At 37.5% G+C, this 22,547-nt stretch overlaps 1 protein-coding gene across 3 annotated transcripts in view; it reads right to left on the bottom strand.

Moving 5' to 3' along the window:
• Positions 1-22,360, bottom strand: part of GRK4 (G protein-coupled receptor kinase 4) — a 43,465-nt gene extending 21,105 nt beyond the window's left edge. For all 3 annotated transcript variants that reach the window (XM_040592940.1, XM_040592946.1, XM_040592954.1), the window contains exons 1-8: positions 22,061-22,360; positions 11,356-11,442; positions 10,770-10,882; positions 6,233-6,310; positions 4,973-5,073; positions 3,530-3,622; positions 2,077-2,140; positions 1,187-1,327 (exon numbers count right to left, since the gene is read on the bottom strand). In XM_040592940.1, coding sequence (XP_040448874.1) covers positions 1,187-1,327; positions 2,077-2,140; positions 3,530-3,622; positions 4,973-5,073; positions 6,233-6,310; positions 10,770-10,882; positions 11,356-11,442; positions 22,061-22,112 — 729 coding nt within the window. In that variant the 5' untranslated portion in view covers positions 22,113-22,360. The remainder of the gene's footprint in view (positions 1-1,186; positions 1,328-2,076; positions 2,141-3,529; positions 3,623-4,972; positions 5,074-6,232; positions 6,311-10,769; positions 10,883-11,355; positions 11,443-22,060) is intronic.
• Between the last annotated feature and the right edge of the window lie 187 nt (positions 22,361-22,547).

Below are 22,547 nucleotides of genomic sequence, written 5' to 3'. Positions count from 1 at the left end.
AAGAAAATAAAATTAGCATATTTATACAAAAACATTATTTATAATAATTTAAAAATATTCATGTATCTGGGCAGCAGGTTCTTAATTATTCTTTTTAGCTGGCAGTATTCTACGGGGGGGGTGTTAATACATAAAGCTTATCAGAAAATACATACATACATATCTATTTTTTATTATTTTTTTTTTTACAAATAACTTCCACTATCCTTTAACACAGGTATTTAAAAATCATCTCTGAATAGCAATATAAAATTTATCAGTAAATTGATTTAAAAACAAAGCAAAACGCATTTTAAATTAACATTTAAATGGCAACAAAGCAATGAAAAAATAAATGTTACCAGGGGGAAAGTTTAAGTTTACTTGGTATATCTTTGATCATTCTAAGTAATTTCACTGCTTAGCAATTACAGCCACTAACAGACCATAATTTAGGTGATAGCATCAGGTAAAAGTATTAAGACTTAACTTTTTAACAGAAATTTCATAGAATGAAAATCTTATGTTAATTGCTTCACATCAAAGATACCTTTTTAAACTTCAGTACACAGCAAAGCCATATAACCAACTGGAATTGATACACTAGTCAAAATTTCATGTTTATCTTGAAATGTATAAGCAATAGAGTACTGAATGCTATGAAAATACCTTATGATATAAAAACTCCACTATTAGAAGTTATGACTTCTAATGGCAATGAAATGGCAGACTCATGAAGTCACCCCTTCGGAGGTCATTCATAAATGCACTTACAAAAATGAAATTAGAAACCAGCATTAATTGTAAGAAAATTGGCATATGGGAGGGGAAAAGAGGATAAGAGAAGAAAATAGAGTGCAATGCCTTGGGAGAAGAAACAGAGAAGAGGAACACAGAAGGAAAAAATACAATGCAATAAAGCATATGGAACATCCTCTTTATTAAAACATACTCAGTCATAGGCTGCAGTAGAATTAGAATTTCAGTAATAATTCAAGTCCGAGTACTGCAGAATAATCTATTCACATTTAAACAAAGGAGAAAGATTCAGTGGCATCAGCATGCTGAAACACAACATAATGTTTTGGCTGTAAGTGAGAAATAAAGCAAGCTGACTAAAACCAATTCAATATTGGATAAAAATGTCCTCTGCACAGAACTACTTACACACAAAATTCTGAGAATATGATCAGAAGTAGATACTTACTACAAACCTACTATTCACTTTTTCTAGAATTCTTTTTTCATTTAAAGCCATTGATTCTCCTTTCCTCTTCTTTATTCTCTTTTTTTCTAGCTTTTTACAAGCATACATTTTTCCTGTTGCCCGTACTTGACAGGCACACACCTAAAAAAGAAGGAAGGTGTGTCAGAGATGCTAGGACTTTTGTAGAATTTTTTTTAAAGACGACAAATTTTTATTTTCTTTTTTCAAACTCTTGAATGCTCTCAGAAAATGAGAGTTGGTAAGCATCGATGCAGAGCTTTCACCCATGAAACAACTCTGAAAGGTCACAAAAGCCGTAATAGAAGTAGAAAAAGGAGTAAACCCATTTTTGTTGGAGTTGAATAGCTCAGTAAAACTGTGGATCTTGTGTTGGTGAAACACCTGACTGTGGTAATAGTATATGTCTAGGCAAGCAGAACAGAGAACAAATATCCACACCGTAATCGAGTGGGAGAAAGATAATGGTAATTTAGTAACCCTCCTTCCCTTTCAATATAAAGCTCTGGTCAAAAAATGTAGGGGGGGGGAAGCCCAATGAATTATAAACAGAATTAATAAAATCTATAGCTTTTCCTATTAGGTTCATTAGTATTCTACATAATTATTAAGTAGAAACTATATTCTCACTGTCAAATGAAATTTCTAAACAGAAGCAACTGTTGTCAGCCAGCGGAAGTTCTCTCCAACTTTGGGCATGACCTACAATACTAAAACTAACACGTTAAAAGAAAACAGTTTGGATTGACAACAGTTTGCCAGGTGATGTGTCAAATGTAGACTGTTAAGAGTCAAGAGCTAAAAAACTTCTCTGTATTAACCTTTTTTTTTGCCTTAAGTATTGCCTCACAGAAAGATATTTCTGTACTCACCTCTCCAAATCCACCTTTGCCTAGTACTCGGTAATGCCTAAATGTGTGTTTGGTTACTGGTTGCCTGATTAACAGAAAGAAACAATTACTGCAGCAGAAATTACAAGAGTTAGTAATCCTCTCCCCACCATAAGGTCTATCTTAATTTTCTCCTTCCTGTTCTATGCCACCTTAATGAACAGCACTTGCCTTAACCTCATGAAGACAGTATTATAATAAGCTGAATTTCATATGAAAGGGGTGCTCTGATTAGAAACAGGGGCTCCCTCATGTGGTCATCAGACATTCACAATAGCAGGAAGAAAGCCTGATCAGTTAGGCCCTATGCCTTTCATGGTTAGAGCCTTTTCAGTTCTCACCAACAGTCAACTGATCACCTCCAGTTGTCAGTATCCTGCAACTAAGGGAGACATACATGTAGGCTGTGTTTCAATGAGATCATGTTTACAATGCAGCATTTAAAAGGTAAACCATGTCTGACTTTGCTTTGCTGTTTCGCTTTTTCAAAAAAAGAAAGCGTTGTGGTATGCAACAGCAGTTCAGAAGCTGAATTGTTAAGGTATTGATGTAATGGAAGAGGAACAGATAACCAGAGGCAGTAAAGGTGTCAACCATTCTATGCAAAAACACTCCTAAACATGTATTGGAGCAGGGCTATTTCATGGTGATAAGTTTTGAGGGGGGGGGTGTTTGTTTTAAAAGAACATTCATTGTTAATGCATCTTTGTTCTCAGGACAAGTAGAGGTTCATTTGGTAAAGAATTTTGTTTAATTGTTTTGAGTAACTTCCTTAGTTCTCTTCCTGGCTTTTGCTATTAATTTAGTCAAATAAAAACACTGGATAATTGGAATTTGCCATAAAATTAATACTCAAGCACTTCAGTGTTTGCATATGTGATCATGATACCCAGCAGTGCTGAACTAGAATCAGTTTGTACCAATTTCAGCCCTCGGAAAAAGTTTGGACACTCATTTCGTATTACTTAAAAGCCCAAACTAGATACTGATATATACAAATCTTGCTATCTAGTAATTACTAGATCTGTGTCAGTACCACTCTGAAAAACTGAGGAGTTACCCAATCACCCAGTGGGTTGTAAAACTAGATTGATCTGCTTATTAACCACTGACTGGACCAAGTTTGAAACTAAAAAGATAACAGTATTCCCAAAAAAGACTGGTATCCCACTGCATACTTGACAGCCAAACATATATCCATATGATAATAATTTTTTATTTAATTAATACAAATTTACTACCTAAAGACTACTGGACAGGTACTTTTGTTACGAGTATTGACATCCTCACTGTCCCATCAACATCATCCTTTACAACTTGTCTTTCAGATCATAATTTCTTAGACAGGCAGGGCTCTACAGCATTTCTAGCTTACCAGCAGAACTGGCTACAAAACAAAGCAAAATTCTAATGCAAACATCATAAATAAACTTACTTTTCCAGCCATTTCCATTGTAAAAAACGGGAAAAATACACACTTTCTTGGTAAGCTTCAAAAGGTCTTCTGCTTAGGTATTCATGGACAATCCTAGCAACAGGAAAATAAGATCAATCTTATACTGAAAAAACTGATGAAGCAGGAGGTACTATCAATCTGTTAAAATATACTTAAATATATCAATGAAACTGTAGGAAGAGAGACATTGTCACTGTGCTCTACAATGGTTTTAACATAGATGTCTCACAAAGTGAGTGCCTATCACAGAAAACTGTTCCTGTCAAAACACTAGTAATGCCACACTACTGTTATTTAGGGCAACTAGAAAGTTTGACGTCTGCATTCCCATTGTCTTCAAGGCCACCATCAGCCTCTCAGTAGCTATGCAATGCATGCACGACCCCACAAATGGGACCTCTGAATGATCTTTACAGGAAAGTATCTACAAGTTTTTATGCATTCTTTGGAGACTGATAAATAAGATTTTATTCTAAGATTTGAAATTTAGATACTAAACACCATATCCAAACTTGAACACCAGGTACCTTATAATTCCCCTCAAATTAAGCGTACCAAGGCAAGGGTCAGCGGGAAGGAAAACAAATAATTCAGGCTGTATTCATATATTTATGGGACAGAGGAAAAAGGATGACTTACATGACAGATCCCCCATTTGAGACACATTTTACTCTGTGTTCTCACACATCCCTTTCCATCTTATAATCTTGGGTTGTTATAAAGTATGCTTATTTTTGTTGCTAGGGAGATGACCCAAGCAGTGACAAAACATATTGTAATCCTTCAGACATGATCAAGCATGCCTTGAAGAACCAGTAATATTAGAAATACAAAGGCTTTAGAAAGACATGCAACACTGGTAAACATGTACCATCCCTCCAAAAAAAGCCTTCCCTGCTGCTGCTGCTGTGAAATACCACTTTATGACTTCAGAACAAAATCAAGTTGTATTTGTTTGTGCTAACTGTCACAATCGATCCTTTAAGCAGCCATCTTAATGGAATATAACTGTTGGCCTCAGTTCAACCCATTTTCACAAACCAGAAATAGTTAATTTTGTTCAGAAACCTTTCAAGCTCCAGTTTATAACTTAGTATCCGAGTACCTTCATCATGGAAAAGAAGTCACTCAAAAGGCAAGACTATAATAAAGAGAAATACTACTCTAACTTACAGAATACTTGGTAGTAGATAATAGTGTGATTTTTTGCAGAGCCTTTTCTTTAATGCTATTTTTATGCAAGTCAAACATCTAAATCACATCTGAAGGCAGCGTAGTCTTTTCATAAATCTGTTTCAAATTTCTTACACTAATTTCAGACACCAAATACACCTGGGTGTAATAACTTCACCTTTCATTCCTCAGAAACACACAAATTTTTCTTGTGATACTCAAACATAGCAGTATGCATTTTTAACTTACCTAGTACAGTCCATAAAAAGGTCCTTAGAAGGGTTCTTTTCCAGTCTTGCTTTACATTCATTTACTGTTTCCTGAGGTATTTCTGGCAAGTGTGCTGCAGACTTTACAGATTTTTTAAAAAAAACAGGGCAACAATGAAAGCAATTTTGTAAATCAACAGAACGAGTTAAAAAGTTCTATAATCAAAGTGAAACTAAATCTAATACAGGAAAAGGAAAGGAATGGTTTGGCTAAAGATAAAACTAAGAAATTCATATTCAGGAAAAAATTTACTTGTTTCCTATTACAGAAAAATGCATTGAAAGCTATTACAGTTATTTACTTCTTCAGTATCTGGGGAAACAAACTTGGCAAAAAGTCAAATTTCTTTTTCTTTCCATAAGTCTACCACCACAAAAGCAAGTTATCTGTTTGGCTTGGCAGGATAGAAGGAAGTGGAAAGAAATACACAAGTTAGGAAACTATTTCAAACCAGCCCAAAGAAATGTGTTTTTTTGCAAAAACCGCACGTGACTTATAGTAGTCCTAAAGAAATTATCAGAAGAGATGTAGCAAACTTTGGAGTTTATCTGCTTTTAAGGTATCTACAAGACCTTCATTTGGAGTAAAGTCTTCTCAAGATGACTAAAGAGAAGCAGAAGGAGCACCTATTCATGGAAAGCAGAAGTCTAACTATAGATCCACAGCAAAGCTTCTACAGGATATCAAAGAACAGACTCTTAAAAAAATCAGTGAGATTAATATATGCAAAAGATCTGCTGTTAATGATCCCCATGCAAAACACAGAGAACCAGAATGCTCTGGAACAAAACAAAACAACACTTCACTTGGCGAAAACCTGCAGCAACTCTGAAAATTTACAGCAAACCAACCAAGGCCACACAAGAGTCTGAAAGAAGCCTGAGAATTTTAAGAATTCTTCATTCTCATGTCTTCAGATGACAAAACTCTGAGTTAACTTGTTAATAGTTTTCTTTAGATGCTAAATGAGTTTATCTTGTCTTACTTATCTTGAGATGAGTATTTTAATTAGAAAACATAGGGAGAATAAATCATAATGGTAGTAGTCTTAAAAGCAGAGATCAGTCAAGGTTTCTGCTCAAGGTGGTAAGAGAAGGCAGTATACCTTTCAGAAAGGCAAAAACGGGACTAATGAAGTTTGATCGTCAATGTACTAAAAACAATGCAACCACTTAAACCTCTATGTACCTGATGTTTACAAAACACTTGAGACAATATTTTGTAATATAATATATTTACCCCATTAGTGAAGTATGTCTCTAAAACTTTCAGGCCACAGTCTATACGCTTTTCATCTGAAGATACCTCGTATTCTGCCTAGGGGAATGGAATTGAAAATTAAATTATGTTCAGAGCTATTTGGCACTAAAGTCTTTCACATGATGCCAGGTAAATTTTATCATGAACAATATAAAAGGAACTGAAGGCTGTCATTGTTTGAAATCTATTTAAAGATTTTTAGACTACTTAGTGGCACATGTATGAAGAACAGTCTTAAGAAAAAAAACCACATGGAATTTAACTTTTGGAAATCATACAAAAACTAACAATTAGCCAAAATACAATAACAAAAACTGCATCCTAGAGGTTAAATTAGACCAATTACAATGAAATAGTGTTTATGCAGTATTGTAGGACAGAAAGATCCAGATCGGAAATAATTAAGTAAGAGTACAATCATTAGCTTTCTCTTCATTGTATTATTTTTTTTTTCCTTCATGTATTTTTCTTTACTACAGTCTTGGGTAAAACTGGGATAAAACTACTACTTTCTACAAGATCACATCAGCTGGAAATATGAGATCTAAACCAAGCCCCACGTCACTCTCTGAGAAAAAACTGGGTAAATATAAAATTTAGTGACGTTTTTGACTTAGTAATGTATGGTACTATGATGTAGAAAAAGACTACTATGCAACACAGTGTGTTTTGCAGATAAACAACTAGCATCTTAATAGAGCTCCAGAGGTACTACTTATAGGAAAAAAACCCACCAAGCCATCAGATATTAGCATTGAAAAACTCCAAGGAATATTTACTATTAATAATTTTGAGGAATAATCTAGAAGCAGACATGATAAGTTACAACATTTAAAGACAATACAGAATCTGGGAAAAGATGAACTGAAAAAAACAATCTCAAACTGCAGCCTGTATTAGCTTCACAGGCTGGGCCTACTCAATCAAAGCTTATTTCATATCTCAGAATATAAATATATGCACCTAGGAGCAAAGAATATATGGCGGACTTCCAGAATGGAGGGCTGTATCATATAAAACAACAGTTTGGCATATTGGGACAACAATCATTAAGAACCTTATAATAAGGTCCAAGTGACAGATCTAATCAGAAGAGAAGTTATGCACCTTCATAAAGAAAACTAGAACACTGAAAAATAACAGTTCAAGAACCAAATATACATACAATACTGGAAATAACAGAATCCCTGAACTCCAGTTCTGCAATCAATTGCAACTAACCCACGCTGACTCACTACTAAGTCATCAACATCTCTTTCTGCTAAGACATTGTGGTATCAACCACTTCAGCACAGTGCTCAAATCTATAGACAACTGCAAGACACTGTTTTCGCTACTTTTAATTCCACAGTGGTGAGGAATTCTGAAACTACCAAATAACATGAGCAGGTCAGAAAATTTAATCAACCACAGCAGTGCACTTACCGCCTTTAACATGTTCTATTATGCCAAAGTAGTCACTAATTCTATACAGTTAAGCATACCATTTTAAGCAGATACTGTAATTTAAAAGGAAGTTTGACAGCCTCGTCAACTGATTTCTGTTACTCACAGAGCTTAAGAGGGAAGTTTGAGCTGTCACCCATTCTTTTTCATACTTGAGTAACCTCATCCCCAACTAGTGAAATGAGTCACTAGATGATTGGATAGCTGTAATTCCTCACTTTATTTTCTGTCACTTTTATTCAATTATTTCACAACTCTTCTTTCTGTAAAGCCAAGCTGACTCCAGACTTAAAGGTCACACCTTCTCAAGAGTTTAAGCTTACTAGTCTTAGCATTCAGTACAGGTAGACAACATAGCATTGTACTACCTTCATTTTGCCATTTTGGCCTCCTGAAATAATCATGCTGCTGAAATCCTGTTGATCCATCTAAAAGAGTCAGAAGACTCTTAATTCAAGATGCAAGGCTCTTAAGACTGTGGCATTTTATGCCAGAAAATTTCAGTCAAAATTTAATTTTAAATAAAAACATACAACAAATGGCAAAACCCAATGTAAAGACCCCACAGCCTTAGCCTTTCCCCTTCACGTTACTGCCTTACAAACAAAACTAACCAAAAAATACCCTCGCCCCACTCCAAAAAAGCTTGAACACACTTGCTAAAGTCCAGTCCAGAAAAGGGAATCAGGCTAATTCAGGAACCATCTGTAAGAGATAATAGGTATTTTATCTCACTTCCTTGACCAAGACAGCATGCTAGCTTTCACATCATGAGAGTCACCAATTAGAGATTATTTTAGCTGAAAAGACTTCTGTTTCAGTGATTCCCAAGCATACTACTTCACCGTGATTTTTCAAATGGAAGTTAAAAAATAAAAGTAAATTGTGCAATCATCTCTTACATCAGATTACCTCAACTATGACAGTCTTTGTTAATTCACAGAAGTGTTGCAATCTACATAACATTATAGATTGCATATTTCCAAACAATTCAAAATCTTCCATTAGTGTAAAACACAGTTACTTCTTAGACACAATTTCACCTGAAAAATCATCTGTAAGATTCATTCATCTGTAAGAGCAAAGACATGCCTGCCTTACAGTCATGCCTAAGATTCTTTTTCTCTTTTGTATTCGCAAAGATTCTGCTACTCCTTATCTAAGCTTTTAAGGATTAAAAATGTGTACAGAAGTTGTAACCATTAAGGGTACATCCACAGCTGTCAGCAGTGTCCCTATTGTGCAATGCTCATTAAAGGCTCTGGTTTACATTCACTTCAGGATATTAGCTCCACAGTTCTGGATTTACATTCAATCCATTCTGTGTCTCCAACTGTCATACTGGTCTCTGGAATTTTATGTTAGTACAGCTCCTAAGAGTCACAGAAGTATGGTGAAACACATCTGGGAAGTAAGCCTAATTGCACAAAGATTCATTGACAAATATAAGGCAACTCTGCTTATTTGACACTGAAGTTCCTTTTCAGCTGATCAAGTGCCTCTGTTTATACTCCCATAGGGGGAAGGAAGATACGGTGAAGTGGGAGGCACAGCAACAATCCCATGTGCTTCCTTACACCCTGCTGCATTGTGGGACACATGTAAGCAGCACTACTACCCTACTTCTGTCTTCTTTGGTCACTTGTTCCCTGAATATAAGAACAAAAATGGGTGGGATGAGGCAAACTGTTCTTTTGGTGCATTCTTAGCTTAAGCCTGTATCTTTCTGCTCTTGGATTAACTATGAGATACAAAGAATAAAAAGCTCTGAGCTATTGTTCTCTCCTCTTGAGGACTGTTGTGTGCCAGCCTACTCTTCTCACTACTTTCTCCCTCCCCATGAGGGTATTATCTGAAGATTTTTTTACAAAACATGGCCACAGGCATACTTCCTTCCTCCCCTCATTCTTTAGCATTAGATACCAAGATGCAAACTTATCAAGACAAAACACTTACTTTTCTCTTGGTCTCTCAAATCTGGTTTCTCTCCTTCCATAGATGGTTCCCTAAATCTCCATCACCACTGCATTTATTTTTTTTTTAATTAGCACATTCTGTCTAGCCTAGGACTTGCATGCAAGCTGCAACATTTTCAAGTCTATGTTTACGAAATTTTCATATCCGAGTAACATAATATTCATTGTATGCACATAGTTTTAGGTTCAAGAAGCCAAGCAGCGTGTCTTTCTCTCATTCCCGTCACGGCCATTTTTGCAGCTCTGACCATACCAAGATGGCAGGGTTTTTACAATAAATATTAAACATCTTCCTTTAAGTAAGAAACCCAAAGTTTCTTGACATCCATCAAAAGTTACAGCTTTACAGTTGACAAAGAGTGCATCGCACTACATTTTCATGTATGCAGCATTAGTGAACAGATGTGTTTAGAGAAAATTAGTATTTTATAAAATTGCAGTGTGTTAACCCTGGTAGGCAGCTAAGCCCCACACAGGTGATCACTCACTCACTCCCAATCATTATCAGAAGGGTAGAAGTGAGAAAACTTGTGAGTTGAGATAAAGATAGTTTAACAGGTAAAGCAAAGCTGTACACGCAAGTAAAGTAAAATAAGAAATTAAATTGCTTCTTCCCATCAGCAGGTAGGTGTGTTCAGCCACTTCCAGGAAAGCAGGGATTCATCATCACGCTTAATGACTACGTGGCAAGACAAACCCACTAACTTTAACTTGCCCCCTTCTTCCTTCTTTCCCCCATCTTTTATTGCGGAGCACAGCATCATACGGTATGGGATATCCCTTTGGTCAGTTGGGATCAGCTATCTCAGCTGTGTCCCCCCCCCAGCTTAGGCATCCCCAGCCTGCTCAGTGGTGAGGCAGCGTGAGAAACGTAAAAGGGCTTGATGCTGTGGTAATCACTGTTCAGAATAACTAAAACATCCTTGTTGTCAATACTGGTTTGGTCAAAAATCCAAAACATAGCACAGCGTAAGGTACAGTGAAGAAAATTAACTCCATCCCATCTGAAACCATCATAAAAATCAAACTTTTTAAAAACAAAAATATATAAGCTATTGCCTATTGATACCTATCTCCAATTTCTCACAGCTTACCACTGCATCCAGAAATTCAATGCATCTTTTCAAATCTGGTCTGGAATCACAGAACTGTCTGAAGAGAAGCCTTCCTATCGGCTGTTTGTCACAAAGCTGGTTATAGTCTCTTTCTGAGAAAGAAATAAGTAAATATGTTTATTTTTATCTTTGTCATAGCATGGTCCTTACTCCCATTTGAGAACAGGTCAGAAAACCAGCACAAAAACATGAAGATTTTCCATTAACATATTTAGCAAAGATATTAGAAACACACAGTAATCTCAAAGAATAGCGAAACACTCACTTCCAGCCACATTTGTCTCATATTGATTATGACATTTATTAAAAAAAGCATTGAACAATATAGTTAAGTTTCATTTAGGCTGCAGGATAGAAAGCAACAACATTATGAATTGCAATCCCAAAGCAAACAAGATTGTTTGAAAAGAAGGAATACAAGACATTAAAAGCTCAATAGCTTTTTTTGCTAATATTCAGAAGCAAGACAGAATCCTTTCAGTTAACATCACCAAACTCATACCCCTCCTCAAAAAAAAAAAAAAAAAAAAAAAAAATCAGACAGACCATTCTACAGGATACCTACCGATTGAGCATCTAATACCTTCGCAATGACTAACAGGTGGCAACTTCAGCATCTCTTTCCATTTTTTACTACGCCCACTCCTTTTGCCTAGAAGAAAAATATGCGTAATGTGGAACACAGTAGTATGTCGGAATAAAATTAACTATAACATTAACAGCATAAAATTAGGTCACTTTTTCACAGATCTGTCAGACCGCTTTTCATGCCTAGAACAAAAAACATCCACAAGGATATCCAAACCAGTAACAAACTTGATATAGAAGGACTTTTATATGAAACACTAAATAATGTAGAAAGTCTTTTGCAAGACAAATATTTCACATTTTGACTCTGCATACAGAATATCTCTGCAGAGTCAAGGCAAATATGTAGGCATTCTGAAAATTACAAACAAAACTGAAACATCAAAGACAGAACCAAAAAATATTTGAGAAGTATTTCTCAACCATGGTGAAGAATAGAAGACATTAAGGGTGAGTAACAAAATACATAGAACAAAGTTCTTAAAACACATTTTTGGATAATCAAGTTGTACATACACATTCTCTTTTTTAAGGGCAGTAATGGTAGTAAGAGTAGATCCCACTAATAAACGAGTGGGCATTGACCAAATGCACACCATTTATTCTAAACTATAGGAAAATACAGGATATCAGGAAGAACCTAGTTGTAGAATTCAGATCTTTTCAATGCTTTAAATTTCACAGCACTAGTATTAAACTGATTTTTAAAAACTACTACAGTATTTTCCCCATTCTTTCTCTAAAATACATCTGTGCTCCATTTTCTATGTTAAATTGGAGTTTTAGCACGTTACTTTGATTGGAAGAAGCCAACTCCATTTCCATTAGATATGCATACTTATCAAAAGAGCAGAGATATGTACATGTATATGTTTCTGTATCTATAATCTCTTGAATTGCGTAACATTTCAGTGGAAGAGTAATTTTTGTGCTGCACAATATTTTAAAAGATTTTACGAAGTGATATGGCCAGATGCGTTTCCACATGACAGAACACTAGCAGAACTGCACAGAAACTTTCTAACTGTACCAAAGCAGTATGTACTGTTAACCACAATAGGAGAGAAAGGAAGGGAGTTACCCTGTGTAACCCGAATAGAAACTAAGCAGCAAACGGTACTGAACTCTTTCAGAATTAAGTCGTTAGGGAGAAAGGAACTAACATCTTCAGAAAAATAAAAAATGTATTTAAAAAACACCTCTTCACTCAAACATACAGTTTCTTGAACATTGCAGTCAAGAGTAGTTCCAGCTTAGCATACCTTAGCTCATATCAAATTTACATGATCTTTGCTAACAGGAACATTAATGTCTCACTGTGCTGCTGCAACAAAACATTCTCAACTCTAGAATCACTATGCAAGTAAACAAATAAGGAATACAAAAGCTTAAAAAGTTGGCCTGCAGAGATTCTTTGATCTGATACCTACTCTCTAGAAACCATTCTTCTGCACTTTCCTAATGTTGCTTTGTAAGTCATTTGCTTTCCAAAATATTTTAGAACACAAATATATTGAATCTACTCCCCCTCTTGTACTTCATACAGTACCAAACTAATCATGAAGCTGTAATTACCAGCATCATTTAAACAAACTCCGAGTATTTTAACAAAATATTTTTGATGTTAAAAAGAATTTGAATACATGCTTGAACAAAATCAAACAACACAGAGCAAACCGCATTTCTAACAGAACTAAACACAAACAAAATCAGAGAATATTTATATAGATAGCCTGCACGCATACAATGCATAGAAAAGGACTGGGTATAGATTATTATGTGATCATGAAAAACAGTGGACAGAAGAGTCAACTTAATTTTTAACCTAGCAACTGAAAAATGCACCAGACTGCAAGGTCCACAGAATTTACGTTTCTTCTGTTAGAAACTGCTCAGAAAGGCTCATTTGTGCATGTCACAGTACAATCAGTACTGACCAAGAATGATAAACCAACCCAAATGGTGTTCAGAAAAATCTAGACTGAACTGTGATATACACCAAGTATATCACCTTCTGAAGCACAGTCAAAGGAAAAAAACCTTCAAAACCCACAAAACCCCAAACAACAACGAACCACCAAAAATGCGAAAACAAAACAAACCAAAAAAAAAAACCACACACTAAAAAAAGATGGTCACTGATGCATTATACTTCAGGGGTCCAACACTGCTGTATTTTGCCCCAGACATCTGTCCAGTTACTTATTATGTGACCATTATGAACTTCATAAAAAGAGACCATATACTAGAATGCAGCTGCATGCAGCATCCTGAAGAAGTCAATAAAGGATACATATAATATATTAAAGATACACAAGAATTAAGTGCTTAGAAGTAATAGCTAAATCAACATCCTCTGTTCTCTGAACTGACTCTTCTTAAATTTAGACATTTTCTATGCATTTGCTGTATGTCCTAATAATGTAAAGAGAATGCATGACTTAAATTATTTACAGACAAATTAGCCATTTCTGGTAAAAGTTATGGAAGCAGGCAGATTTGTGTGTCATATTATTCCCTAATTGCAAAATTCTTTTCCATTTCTGAGGCAGTTTAAAAGAAGTATCACATCAAATTATAATAGTTGTGGTTTGTAAGTATCTTAATATTGATTTCAGTTCTTCTATTCTGGATCTCATTCTAAAATACTTCAGATAAAATTCTTCCAGAAAGACCAACAACTTACTTTCCTACACAGCTGCAACAAAGCCATTAGGGTAATCTACTTTATGGTTGACCTATGTGGTTCAGAAGAATTACCGCTTTTGCCTCTTTCAGATGTAATTGCTAGCTAGAACAATGTCCAACTTGAAGCGACTCATCTTTTACAAAGAGAAGGGTGGACGCAGCAATACCCCATCACAGTGAGGAAGCACTGCAATTACATTTTCAAGTGTATGATAACCTTACCTTCTTCTCCTCCCCAAATTACTTCTTGGAGTCAGAATTTCAGCATTTACCTCTAAATATTCTCGCTTCTTAAAGAGATACATACTAAATTCAGTTAGATCATTGCATTAGAATATGGGTGTGGGAAGGATGGTTACATGTTTTCATTTTTCAACTGTTTTTTTTAAAACTTCACAGAATCATTTGGAAAATATATGTAAGACAAGGTGGTTGGTTCATTCATCAATAAAAACATAACTACTGACAAAAAAAAAAAACCACTGCTGCGGCAAAACAATGCAACCTGGTGTAGAAACAGATTTAGACAAGTAAGAATATTTTTCAAGTAATCAGATGGACTTCTCACAGCTGCAGTTATCTTCCTTAAGACAGGATTTGCGGCATGACTTTCACTGAGCACTGTTCACTGAACATCATTAGTTAGTCTTCCTTGAGATAGAAAACTTAGGTTCTGTCCTGTAGAATAAGAACAGTGAGAAGCATTGTACTGTATTTGGCTAATAAATATACACTGACTATATGTGGTAAGATTCAACAGCTCCTACATCAACACTGAGATTCTGCCGTTGAGTTGTTCAGGGACCTCCATGCTTCAGCTTTCCTGCTTGTAAAGGCCAAGCAATGCACCTCTGTGGCTGAGAAGCACACAGCTCTGTAGTACTAGGGGTGCGAGATTGCTACACCACCATTCTTGCAAAACCGAGTCCACAAACCAGATTGTCAGATACCAGCTGAGAAATTCATGCTAGACCACACCCAGATAAGCTCTGAAAGCATAAAACTAACCAGAAGACAACCTACAGCATGCCTTTAACTGTATAAATCAATTAACTGATTCAGGGAAAAATACAAAAGAATTTAATACAGAATGTCTACATCATCTACACTGACATGCATGAAAGTAATCCAGGTACATACAGTCTCTTACGATACATCTTTCCCACAGCAGAGAAAGCTGCAGGCAGGGTTCCTAACAGATTTTCAACTCACATGAATTAAAATCTTACCCTGCTTACAGACACGCTTCCCTTCAAATCACTCACCATAAGGATTAAAAACTTTCACCGAAAAAGTAACACATTCCTATTTAACTAGGGCCTTTTGCTACAAAGACATTTGTAAACACTGCCTACTAAGTAACCATCTTCGAGGGTATGCCCTTACTGTGCAAGATCCACCTGCAAGACACAAAACACTGCAAAACTATTATCTCTGGTCCTCAGATCAGAACAGTAACACTGAAGTACCACTGACTTCAAGCTAGGAGAGAAGTTCACACATACCATCACCTCAGGAAGGCTGACATGCTTCCAGTTCTAGAGACAGTTCATACAGTACTGCTTTGTGGGGTCTCTGCAACCTTCTCCATTGCGCAGGTCAGATAGGTTTTTTGACACCTCAGTTCCTTGAAAAACAAGCCTGGTCACAGCTTAACAACTAGGTTTAACAGAGTGGCATCTCTGTTATATGGGAAAGATTCTTTTCTTCCTAGAAGTATAACACATAGAATCTGTTTGGCTCTCAGGAAATTAACCAGAATCACCTAGCTGAAAATTCAGGCTTCAGCACAACGTAGGCACCCAACTCTTCAGTGTTATAAAGGAGGCACTCTGAACACAAACTGAGGCAAAAATACAAGCAGTTCAATAAATAAAGACATAAAAGATACCTATAGATTACAGATTGTTATGGCATTTTTAAGATAATAGTCCTCATGCTCTTGGTATCAAGTACACAGAGTTGGACTTCAGCAAGGTAATGCTTGAGTCCTCTTGCTCATCTGACTGTTAAAACAGTAACACTGTAAACAGTTAAAATCCCCAGGAATCTACGTGAACATTTGTGCAGATTGTTTATATGCACAATCATTTATTGTTCCCACAGCTATAACCACTTGAACAACTGGTTCTTCACATGAACTCTACATACAACCCCAGTAATCATGTGCACATTTAAGAATGCTAGTGCATACATTCTGAACAGCTTCTGTGCTTCTTCAAAAATTAGGTATGAAATTCTTGTAACAACTCAAGGTAATATAACTTATCTGAACCAGAATTTATTAATCTAATTGTGCAGTCAAACAATATAACATCTCTGTATACATTTCATTTCGTTATGTCTAGAACAACTTAATGAACAGGGTTTACTAGAGAAAAAAAACACACCAGTATGAAAACTCCAATTTTACTGACTACTTCTTGACAAATAAGGGTGTTTTTTTTTATCATGATGGTATATCAAGACTGCAACAGATAGAAAAGGAGAAAAATTCCTTCAAGTAGATTGTGAAACCTCTAGTTATAATTGCCACACTTGAAATAACCAAAGCAGCAGTGTATATCAATAACTAGACCTCTCATGTTGTGTTTATTTAGTAAATGTAATTATTTAGATTCCAACATGCCCGCATGCATTCTTCTTACAGTTCATTAAATAAAAGACAAAAAGGCAGACATTGTGCATAATTCTGTACAAATACAGGAAGACATGTTTCCTGCCACAATGAGTTTACAGCAATTTAATGCACAATGCAATAAGGGAGCGCAATAGAACTTAGAAGGCAAATAAGGGAAGAACAGACAACAATAACAGCAACTGCGAAAACTCAAGGCACTTTCACGTTAAAATTCGTATTTGTTGCTGGTGAATGGACTTTCTGGGCATGAGTGTGCCTTGGTTTTCCACTTGTCTTTACTCCTTAAATAACTACAGATTTTAGGTCAGTTCAATAGCCAAACTGCAGTAGTCTGGAGCAATCTCCTTAGAATTTTCTTCCTAGTTACACACATTATAGGATATCTGCCTATGTATCATCACCAACACCATACTGCATTATTACCTTATACTGCAAGCAAAAGTAGGATGTATTTCACTTGCAGAATTATTCCAGTTGTTTTTAAACCTAGACAGATAAAGCACACAATTTGAGTAGACTGCTTATTTTTTGTGACGAGTGCTACACTAAGTATTAATGTCGATTCTGAAACAAGTATCTTTCAGGATTCACTTCAGCCAAACTGTGATCCCGTTCTGTTATTGAAAGCTTCCTGCTAACTCCATCCTTGGGCTGCACCTAACAATTATCAAATCTGCAGGAGCTTGCTGATCCATCTGAAAACTAATGCTGGGAAGAAAAACTCAAGCCCAAAACACTCAACAACATTAAAAGAAAAAAAACCACCACCACAACCACCCACACACCCTAGGTTGGTTCATGGATCCAACTGGAAACTATCTTACCCATTCTGCAACCACAGGTTAGAGCAAATACAACCAAGTGCTGGGGGTGAAATTTGCTTGAGGCATGACCTTAATTTAGTCTAATCAATCATGACATAGAGGATATTATATGCCTAACAGCAGACCCAGTTCTCATTCACAAACTGCTCCTGCCAGAGCAGTACAAATTAATTTTAAAGTGCATGCAAAAGGAGCAGGTATGTTTAAAATATACTCTTGGCGTGGATCCTCAATTGGAGTAAACTACCATTGACTTCAAAGGAACTACAGATCTACCCTTTGGACATATTTTTGGAGACTATTACTTCAGGCAATGAAAAAAGGAAGGTTCCTATGCAGTTTAAAGCATACACTGATTAATTTCTTTCCTTCAAAACATCACAGACTACATGTGGGATGCTGAAATTATTTTGGGGCTTATATACACTCAAAGAATTTACTGAGAGTGACCAAAATAACTACAAAAAATAGAAGATACAAATACAAATAAAGAGAAAAGCGAATAAAAATATATTTTTGTGAACTTTCAGATTTTTTTCAGAGTAACCTAGTTTATATTTATTATTTGTCCCCATGTATGGAATAAATTCTTCAATGTCCTTCAAGAGATACTAATTTCAAAGATATTTCTGCTAGGAAAAAATGAACACATTAATTCCCCTGCTTTTATACCACACTAGAATTCATATTGCTGAACATTATTCTTTTATACATAAAAATTCCTGGAAGTGAAAATCTGAGCAAGGAGATCATAAAATTGCAAGGTTTTGCAACCTCTGTCTTGTCTCATAATTCATACATCACTATCACTTAACACCTGCTTTTCTATCTCAGCTGCTGCATTTCAGTGCTCTAAGATCAAGTTTGAGTTTTCTTTATAATCTCTTGTTTTTCTACTGAGTCACTTGTGCTTGTTCCACCACTGGGTTCACCTTTAGAGGAAGTTCTCCCATTTTATTTCTCTCATACAGATTTCCCTCAAAAAGTAATGTATGCACAAGAGGAAAGAGCTGGATTGGCACAGGCGGCCACTTATCCCAGGAAACGGGGGCAGGGAATCCCAGAACACTTTGCAATACAGTTTTCACCCAGAGACAAATTCCTCCATGGACAGGTTAGTTCTCAGTACAAGCAGGTCAGCTGGAAAAGTGGATGAGGTAAGAAAAAACTCCCAATATCACTCCTGATTCCTTCATCTTTCATCCATAAGTACCATACTTTGTGTCAACACAGTATTTTCTAGTAGCAGGTACACGTAAGAGTCATATATTATGAGCCATCACTCACAACCATATGTGCTGTGAACTGGCATTTGATTATTTACAAAGTCGTATTAAAACAAAAAAAAGATAAGGAATCCTCATAGCTTTCCTTCTTCACACAAAGAAGTGTTGCAGTTGCTACAGAGACATTACAAGTCTGTACTGGAAAAAGACAGGCTTCTATTAAAATAATTTGTTCTAAGAACAAGTTTGAAAAAATCAGGGAATAGCATCATAAGACTAAATTTAAAGTTTTGAGGCTGGGGGGAAGCTGGGGTTTGATCTGGCTTGAAAAATGGGACTAGTATCCTCTAATAAACAGATGTTCTCACAATGTAAATTGAATTGGAAGATTCACACCTCTAATGAAATAGACCAACAGTAAGACTATTAGTAAGAAGGTAGAAGGTAGTTAGCCTAGAAACAGACAGCAATAACACTTTGTTTTTATTCTGTAGAAGGAAGTAGCAGCAAAAGATGCATTTTATCTAAACACACTGGTTAGTTCCTCCCTCTCTAATCACATACATCGAATTAACTTGCTACATATCAAACCAAACAGTAGACATGAATCTAGCTGTTCAAGGTGTGCTAATTCTGCACACCTACAAACGTAAAACTCAAATTACATGCATGTCCTAACAACAGTCACATCTAGAAGCACTGGAGTACTTAAAATTAGAAGAAAAATGACGAATACAAATCTGGGATCATAATTTTGACTGTTAGTTCTGGTTAATGTGCTCAGGTATGATTTGTTTAGACTTCGTGTTATTTATTTACCAGGCATTTCCGAATTCTCATTAAGCCTTTGCCATATCCTTTCAAAAGATGAGGACAAATATACAACATCTTTAACTCAGTTTCTATATTTGCAAAATGAAGATCTCTAGGGTTAAAAGACTCTGTGAGATGCTTTCAATAGTACAGTCTTTTTCTACTCTTATCTTCATCATGAAGGTATCACAAGTTAGAATGAGATTGACCCATGCAAACCATAATTAAGCCTACAATGATTTCTTTCAACAGCCACTGAAAACAATAAAATAAGAGCACAGTAGTTTACATCTTATTTCTTTTGCTTTTACAACTGAAATATTTATGCAGGTCAACACCTTCTCTTATCCAATCTTCAACATGCTGTGGAATTAGAAAAAGGATTACTGATGTGGCTCAAGCCTATACATCAAAATAAGTAAAGCTGCTATTTTATATTAGCTTAGGATTTTGCCTTCTTCCATGAGAAACAGTAACTCTGCACTTTTCCATGCTATCCCACTGCTTCACACACTATACAGTGAGATAACAGGAATGCAGGAAGCAAAAGGTCAATAATAAGTCTGCTTTTCTGTCCCAGTTGTGAGGCCCTTTTAGCAAAGAATATATTTCAGTAAAATACCTACCTCGCATACTAACTTTGCAAATTCCATTCCCTTGGAGTCTATCGGGCACATAAGAATAGAGCTGGGACAGGGATTTTATGGAATGGTCCTGACAGATGGAATAAACCAGACATTCCCAGACCAGCCAGAGCATTCAACTGACAGAAAATACTTCCACTTCAAGAAGCATTGTGAAAAATGTGATTTAAGTTCCAGCCTATGCACAGGGATTCAGACCCGAAAGGTAAAAGATCTTCTACCAATTGATCAATGGAGTTTTAGAGTTTGAAAGCCAGAAATCACGTTTTTGTGCATGCCTACACAAAAAAGCCCAGGCCAATTGAAGGTACAAAAGAGTAACAGCTTATTACCATTACTTTTATAAGTTTCACACCAGGTAGAACTGATCTTCACATCAGCTGCTGTCAGACTTTCATTTAGTTCATTAAAATATCTTGTTTGGTCAGTTCTACCACTATAATTTATTTTAAACATAGTGAAACCTTAACTAAAGAAGCAACCTGACATTAAGCAGCCACTTAAAAGCCTTTCCAGATTACCACTCCACTCTTTGTGGTGAGGGTTTGGGCACAGTAAAATTTTGAGCCAGATTCCACTTTCCCTTCATTTCCAAGATCACTTCAATGCAAACTCCAAATTCAGGCAGCACCACCACAGACAAGTTACCGTCAGTGAAACCAGCCAAAACATGTCCTGTAGTTAGAGGTGGTCTTTTCAGCTAAGGTTGGGAAATGGCCCAAAATTGCGATCGCTGTTCTGTTTTTTAAACCCCACTTCAAAGTAAAAAAGTTGATTTTCCTCTCTTGCTGCTTAAGGCAAATTTAACTGGATACACATATGGCGTAAGTGCCAAACCCATTTAGAGTTGGAGGAACTTGCAAAACATACAGGGGCAGATTCTGTTGTTCTTACTCACTTTAAACAGCTCCAGCTAAACTAATGGGACTTCTCAATACAATTAAGAAAAGCAGGTTCCAATCCAAAAAGAATATGCACGTTTCACAGCTGAAAAACATACTCTGCATGGAGTACTGTGGTAATCTGGGGTGGCTTTCAAGTGGCCATTTAATGGACAATTATACACATGAAAGAACAGTAAGACAATCTTATTTCAGGACTTTTTTTAAACAGCAACCATGTGCTAGACTAAATTTCATTCTCTATCCACAATGTTTGTTAGCTGGGGAAGGAATCTTCAAGTCAAGATGTTCTGAGGAATCAAACTGTAAGTATTAATCTAATGGAAAACACAACGCTTTAGTATTAGGTTAATACGTAACACTCGACTGCAAAATACAGGTAGCATTCACCAGCTATGTTTTTCACAGGCAGGAATTTCAGCAAGATGGAGTGCAAGGTCCTTCCAGAGAAGACTTATGTCACTTCATCCTACAAAGCCACACGCGTACATAGTTATAAACCCAGAACCTACAGATTAACGATCTTCTTAAAACATCCGGTAAAAACACCGTTTGATTCAAGAGCCCGAAGGGGGAAGGAGGAAAGGTTTTTTTCCAGAAGCAAAGCCACAAGCCAGTAACTCCAAACCCATCCCGCGGGAGGCGCGGGGCAGGTGCCTGAGGGCACTGCCCGGCACTCACCGCCCGCCCCGCTGCGGCGCGGAGAGCTCCTGCCACCGGCCCCGAGGGGGTCCGCGCCCCGCCCGGACCTCCCTGCCCGGCAGCCTCTCCTCCCCCCCACCCTCTTCTCCTCCACCACTTCCTCTCCCCCCGCCTCGCTGGCCCCTTTCCCCCTCACCTCAGACCCTTTTCCTCCCCCTCGGTACGTCCCCAGCCCGCCCCGCCTCGCCCTCTCGCTTCTCCTCCCCTTCACCTCCCCCGCCGCCTCGCCCCGCGACTCTCACCCTCCCGGGCTTTCAGCAGCACCGTGTTGGCCACGATGTTCTCGATTTCCATGGTCGGGGGCTCCTTCCCCTTAGGGCAGCCGGAGTGGAGGCCGCCCCTACTGCCTCCTTCGCCCCCTCCTCCAGCCCCGCCACCGCCGCGACGCCAAGCCTCCGCTCATCCGGCCCCGCAGGACCTCAGCGCTGCGCTCGCCTCTTCCCCATCACCCGCTGCTCGCCCCGGCACCGGCCTCCCCCTCCCCGAGGGCGGAGGCAAGGAGCAGGCAGCGACCGCCCGCCCCGACCATGGCTTGTCCGCCCTCCTCCGCCCGCCTCAACCAGCTCCGCCTCCGCGCTCTCGGCCACCTCCCCCTCCCTCTTCCTCAGAACTACAACTCCCAGCAGGCCTCGCGCGGCAACTCCCGCCGGCTCCCCGGCGCCGACCGCGCTCTGCTTGCTGGGACATGTAGTGCACGAGACTTTTCCCAGCCTTCCCCCCCCCCGGCTC

The sequence above is a fragment of the Falco naumanni genome, chromosome 1 (assembly GCF_017639655.2).
Source record: "Falco naumanni isolate bFalNau1 chromosome 1, bFalNau1.pat, whole genome shotgun sequence".
Taxonomy (NCBI): domain Eukaryota; kingdom Metazoa; phylum Chordata; class Aves; order Falconiformes; family Falconidae; genus Falco; species Falco naumanni.
This window is presented reverse-complemented; position numbering and strand designations above follow the sequence as displayed.